This window comes from Stegastes partitus, unplaced genomic scaffold, assembly GCF_000690725.1.
Source record: "Stegastes partitus isolate 25-593 unplaced genomic scaffold, Stegastes_partitus-1.0.2 Scaffold2048, whole genome shotgun sequence".
Lineage (NCBI taxonomy): Eukaryota > Metazoa > Chordata > Actinopteri > Pomacentridae > Stegastes > Stegastes partitus.
In genome coordinates, this window is record NW_007579779.1 from 40365 (window position 1) to 46944 (window position 6580).

Here is a 6580-nt window from a genome sequence, read left to right on the forward strand (position 1 = left end):
TGTAAATGTCCTGCAGGTTGGGGAGGGTGGTTCTGATGGTGCGCTCAGCTGAGCGGACCACCCTCCTCAGGGCCAAGAAGTCCTGCTGGGTGCTGCTGCCCATCCAGGTGGTGATGCTCCCAGCCAAAACACTCTCAGTGGTGCAGGTGTAGAAGTTCCTGAGCACCTTGAGAGGGAGCTTAAAGTCCCTCAGGCGTTGGAGGAGGTAGAGATGCTGTGGAACTTCTGCACCAGGGTGTTGATGTGACAGGACCACGTCAGGTCCTGCATGATGTTGACACCCAGGTATTTGAAGCTCTCCACTCGCTCCACCTCTGTCCCGCTGATCTTGAGTGGGTGGTATGCGTTCTGTTGCTTCTTGCCGTAATCCACAATCAGCTCTGACATTCATTGAACCCACCGCCCGCCCCCCCCAAAAATAAAAAATAAATAAACCACAACAACAAAAAGCCTATGTGCTCAGTAAATGTCATATCAACCAAACCTAATTTGGTGTCTTTGTTACATTTTTTTCAGTTACCATGAAGAAGCGAGACCAGAAAATGACTCCTGAGCAGGATGCCCTGCAGTACATAGTTGCTTGCAGAGACAAACCCTTCTTGGAAAAAAGATTTATAGATTCCTTTAAAGGTAGGTGGTACATTTTTTTATTTGTCAGTCTCTATTCTGATATAGATGTTTGGTATTACTTGGCAACAAGCTCCGTGGAGACTATTTTATGTTGTGTGTATCTTAAAGGTTATGAAAACCTTCTGACAGATTGATTATGTTTACAGAAAACCTGTAGTATTTAGTAACTTTCATCATATGACTTCTTCTTAACTGATGGTATTTGATATAATTGTTTTGTTTTGGCCATATTGGATGTTTGGGATGTCATTTATTTATTTCAATTAGCTTTCATTATTTGTCTAATTTCCCATTTGTTTTTTGTATGGCACTTTGTAACTTGTTTATGAAAGGTACTATGCAAATAAATAAATATTATTATTGTTATTATTGTTATATTATTCAGGCTGTTGTTCATTTATATTATGTCCTCATACATTCATATTTCTGTTTTTTAATATTAACAGAAGACATGTTGGGAAATATTATAACACTGAGTTTAATCAGACAGACTAAAGGAAAATTTGAATGTTTCCATCTTAATATAGTTTCTGTAATACATTTATCAAAAAGAACGTAAATTTAGCCTTTAACCACAAACACAGAGAGCCTAAACTTTGGTAGGATGGATATGAGGGTGTGATTTGTTATTTGAGTGCCAATCTGAAAATATCTCTGTAAACAATGAACCTGGTTATGCGAATTACCACTTGGTCTAATAATTACCACAGACCAAACCCTGAGAACAGCTCTCTAAAGGTTGCCAATAAAATGATCAGGCTTTATGATTTTATGCTAATCTTTGCTTTTCTAGGAAAAGGAGTGTTCACCCACAAAACCATCAAACCGTCCTCGTTTGTTGTTGAATATCGTGGAAAAATGATTTGTGAAAAAGACAAAAGGCCTGAGAAGAGACATGGGGATACTTTGAAAGGCTTCTTATATGAGTTTTCATGGAAAGGCGCACAATGGTGGTAAGTCACCTGCTTGTTTTTTGGTTTTATTGCAAAGGGACTGTTAAGGAGACCACAAGACAACAGCACGGTAAAACAAATGGTTCGTGTTTCACTTGCAGCGTTGACGCTTCGAAAGAGGACGGGAGCCTTGGAAGGCTTGTGAATGATAATCACACAAGTCCAAACTGTGAAGTGAGGAAGGTTGCTTGTGAGGGGAAGCCACACTTGTGCCTGTTTGCAGTGGAGGAAATATCTCCAGGCGAGGAGATAACCTACGACTATGGAGATGCATCCTATCCGTGGCGCTCGACGGTGGGTTCATATTTTAAAAGACGTCCTGCTTTTGATCTCTGTATTACAGTTACACCCAACTTTATTAGGTCCACACAGCTAAAACGAACTAATACAGCAGTTCTGTACTAATGTTTAGTTTTTGCTGAAACAGCTTTAGAGAGATGTCGACTTATTCTGTGGTTGGAGGAGGCAATCCCTGTGTCATCAAAAATCTAAATAATCTCTAAAGTGACCACGCAGTGAATCAACACCTCTCTCATAATCATTTAAACAAAAACTAATCATGATAACCTTCCTGAGGTGAAAACCTAGTGCTGGATTGTTGTATTAGATGGCCTTAGCTTTGGCTGGGTGTACCTAATTAACTGGCCACTGAATTAATGTTCTGTGTTTTCGACTAAACATGTATTCCAGATTTTCAGACCTTTCACGTAAATAAATGCCACTGTAGCTATGCGCTGTGTCAGATTTAAATAACTGGAATGGTTGCAGCGATACTTTGTTAATCTCTGTTTAGAGCAAACTTTACCCGTCTTGATCTTCATTTTTAACTTTCATTAAATTACTAGGTGTTGTGTGTTATAAAAATGTGTGGCTTCAATCTTGTGAGACACATTTAAGTAACTGCATCTTGTTTTTTTTTTCAACAATAATAATAATAATAATAATAATTCATTTTATTTGTATAGCGCTTTTCAGGAACTCAAAGACGCTTCACAGGATAAAAGCAAAGAAATAAAAGCATTAAACAACAAGCAATAAATACATAATATGAGCTGTTTAAATATCTGCACTGCTGTAATGCCATTAGACTTCATATAAATGGTTAACAATAAAAAAAAATTATAACATTTTATACATTTTTCAGTCCAAAATGAAAGCGTATATTTGTGTTTGGCTTCTTCAGACTTGAAGCACAAACATTCCCACTAAGGAGAGACAACAGAGACTCAAAAAGAAACTACAGATATCCCCAAAAATTAAAATAAAAACTTCTAAGAGGAGTTATGAAAGACAAAATGGTCTTTGGAAATCAAAACAGACGATGCAAAATGAACATTAAGCCAGAATGACAGACAAAGTTGTTGGTTGTGAAAACAAGATGATAAAATACGATTTATAAGTAATTTAACTTTTGTGTGTTATTTTGCGGTTACATATTGATTTAATGTAGTTTTCACATAAGTTACTATGGAATAATATTCAAATATTAACATTAGTTATCTTTTTTCTGTCTCTTTCAACATTTCCAGGAGGACTGCGATGGTTCAAGCACTTCAAACACAGGCTTTTATGTAGCTTCATCAACACCAAAGAACAAAAGAGTATGTAAACAACAAATTGGCACGTGGCATTTGATGCTTACAGACTTTCTCCTGTTGTTTTAATGGCCACTCCAGCACATGAGCCAATGCTACAGTTTCTGGCTACAGTTAGTACAGCATCCTTACAGTATGCTTGTGTTTTCTACAGCGTCCTTGGTCTACTCTCATATACCTCTAAGCCTCTATAGTTGACAGTGTCTGTGTGATATTGAAGGACAGTATTCTGTGCATCAAATTTCTGGTTTGCATTTCCAGGATGATGACTCGGCTGCTTCAAATTCTGAGGAATCTTGCTCCGATGACGACGACGAACTACCCGGACCAAGTCGTGGGAGTGACAGCTTTACCAACGTCAAAACTGGGCTGGACTTCAGGGGCAGTTCACCGTTTACCAGTCTAGATTCTTCTCATGACATGGCAGGAACCCCACAGCAACGAGGCGACATTTCACCTATCCGGCATGATGAAGAGTCTGCTTTGAGCTCCAATGATCACGAGTCAGATGAAGACTATGAACCCAGTGAATCTGAACTAAAGCGCAGCTGCCGTGCTAAAGTGAAGAGCAAAGACATGTCTTTTGCTGTTAAAAATTATTGTTATGTATGCGGGAAAGGTGTCAAGAAAATCGCTCGTCATCTTAGGGGGCATGCTGACGAAGAACCTGATATCGCCGCAGCTTTCGCGTTACACAAAAGATCAGCCGAACGTAGAAGGCTGCTTGACAAGTTACGAAACAGAGGAAACTTCAGACATAATCAAGAGGTGTTAAAGAGTAATACCGGAGTGCTAAAACTGAGAAGACGACCAAAAGCTGAGGCAGTGAATACAACAAAATTTGTCCACTGCCTGTATTGTAAAGGCATGCTGAAACGCAGTGAAATATGGAGGCACGTAAACAGATGTGTTAAGAAAATGGCAGCGTCTGCATGTGGCAAGGCGGCCGACTTAAGTGAGAGTCCTCTAGCAGAGTCAGGCGTCTCACAAAATCTTCCATCTGGTGTGTGGAAGATACTTAGCGCTATGAAACAAGACGAGGTGGCATTCGTAGTTCAAAACGATCCCCTTCTAATACAGATGGCCCAGAGTTTGTCAGAAGAGTACGGAAACGATCCAAGTATGCACGATTGCATCCGACAGAAGCTGAGAGAAATGGGAAGACTCTTGTTAGCGCTGCATGAAAAGTCCATATTTAGCTTTGAAAATGTTATCAAACCCCATAACTTCTACAAAGTTGTCAACGCTGTCAAAAACCTTGCCGGTTTCAATGTAGAGGAGCAGACCTACAAGAACCCAAGTCTGGCTTTGAAATTGGGAAATTCGCTCAAAACTTTCGTCGACGTTCTCGTCAGTGGGGCCGTGAGCAATAAGAAGATAGTGAAAGACACAAACGCATTCATGAATCTGTGTGAAAAGATGTGGACTGAACTCGTCTCTCAAACCGCTGTCGCTTCGTTGAGGAGGAGGAAAGCAAACAGTCCGTCTACGATACCGTTCACGCGAGACGTCCAGGCTTTCTACACGTATCTGGAAAAAGCGTCGGCCTCTGCCACTGAGAGCATGACAGTGAATGAAAGCCCTCAGGTGTACGGTGCTCTGTGCAGGGTGACACTTGCACAGGCATCGATCTTAAACAAATGTGCACCCGAAGTTTCAAAAATGACCCTGAAGGCATTCCAGGAGAGAGACGACACTACCCGAGTGCTGTCCAAGCACTTCATCAGGATAAATATTCTGAGCAAGACAGGCCAGAATGTCGCGGTTTTGTTGACGTCACAACTTGTCAATGCCTTAACGCTGCTTGTGAGCAAGAGGCATGCATGTGACGTACATGAAGAAAACCTTTTCTTGTTTGCGAAGCCAGAATGCGTCTCAACAAGCCACTACCACGGAGGCAACTGCATCAGGGCGTTTTCAAGTCTGTGCCGTGCAAAGCACCCGGAGCATCTCAGGTCGGTGCATCTTCACAAGCACACCGCGAGAATCTTCCAGATTCTTAACCTGGAGAACGACGAGCTCGATCACCTCGGTAAACTGCTCGGCCAAGGCATCCTGGCTGACAGGGACTACTATCGTCTGCCAGAGGCGGCGGTTGAACTTGCAAAAATTGCCAAACTGCTTCTGGCAATGGAAAAAGGTTCTCTGGAAAGATTCAAAGGAAACTCTCTGGAGGAAATTGAAATTGAGGGTATGTGTCCAGTATGAATCCTGCCAGGGTTTGTTAAGTACAAACAAATGAAATGCTTTTATATGATAATTAAATACATTCTCTGTTTTTTCTTTTTATTCAAGATGAATTGGAGCCTGACGTGGAGCAGGGCAACCCCGAAAGCGTGGATGCTGAAGAGGACAATGAAGAGTCGGAGCTTCTACTTCCAGAGAGCGGTATGTTATGAAGATAAACTCTTTCTGTACCTATTAATCTGATTCTGATATTTGGCAAAAAAAAAATTCTGATAACCGATTAATTGGCCGCTTCATTTAAAAAATATATAATGAATAAAATAGCTTCTTTTTTGGTCCCTTAATGCTTACAACAGCAAAGATATGAATCACAGGGAGGACATTTCACTGTTTTACAATACTTAATCCTTTAGTATTTGTTTAACTTTACAGGAATTTCAAGCACAAAAACATAAAATATATTTCTTTGTGTAGAACACCAGAGGATGTAGTCTGTATTATACAGCATTATAGATGCTAAAAAAATAGAATTGTGGGCAAAGATTGTCATTGTAAATGTAATAATACACCTGTTTTCTGTTCATCTATTTTTTTGTAGCTTAGATATATGCTTTATTTTTACACAAATGAGTCATAAAGTTTCTATATTTTTTTAAATGAAACTACCAAATATGCCAGAAATGACAACTTTGTATCAAACAGGGTTTCCACTTCAGTGTCTTGATTATTCCGTCAGCTTCTATTGTCAGTTGCTGAGTAACTTTATTTCCTACAGTCTGCTGTAGCCTGTAGATGTTCACTTACCCATATTACACAAATGCATTGAAAAACCTTCAAGATTCACCACCATGTGCTGCGCTCAGACACTGAAAACTCAAAAAGTGTCAGACTGAAATTACACAACTTGATTTCAACGATTATTTCATGTCTAGTAAATGGCTTTATAAGAGCAGGATATGTGAGAACTACAACAGTCTTGTCGGAGATTTAATATTTAATGTTTTTGGACTTTCCAGATGATGTGGAACAACAAAGCAGACAGCTGACTCCTGAGCGAGATGCCCTGAAGCACATCAAGGCTGGCAAAGACAAATCCTTCCTTGAGGGAATCTTTATCGACTCCTTTAAAGGTTAGTGATGCTTCTCTCAAAGGGGCCTCTGTTCAGATTTATTTGTCTGTGATTAAATTACCTGGTGAAGTTAGCCCCTGTTACC

General features: G+C 40.0%; 1 protein-coding gene across 1 annotated transcript in view; it reads left to right on the plus strand.

Annotated features, from left to right (window-relative positions):
* The window catches only part of LOC103373702 (uncharacterized), a 60841-nt gene that overhangs the window by 4286 nt on the left and 49975 nt on the right, over positions 1–6580 (plus strand). Inside the window, exons 2-8 of the mRNA XM_008303663.1 lie at positions 517–630; positions 1424–1583; positions 1685–1877; positions 3113–3184; positions 3440–5369; positions 5474–5566; positions 6382–6495. Coding sequence (XP_008301885.1) covers positions 522–630; positions 1424–1583; positions 1685–1877; positions 3113–3184; positions 3440–5369; positions 5474–5566; positions 6382–6495 — 2671 coding nt within the window. The 5' untranslated portion in view covers positions 517–521. The remainder of the gene's footprint in view (positions 1–516; positions 631–1423; positions 1584–1684; positions 1878–3112; positions 3185–3439; positions 5370–5473; positions 5567–6381; positions 6496–6580) is intronic.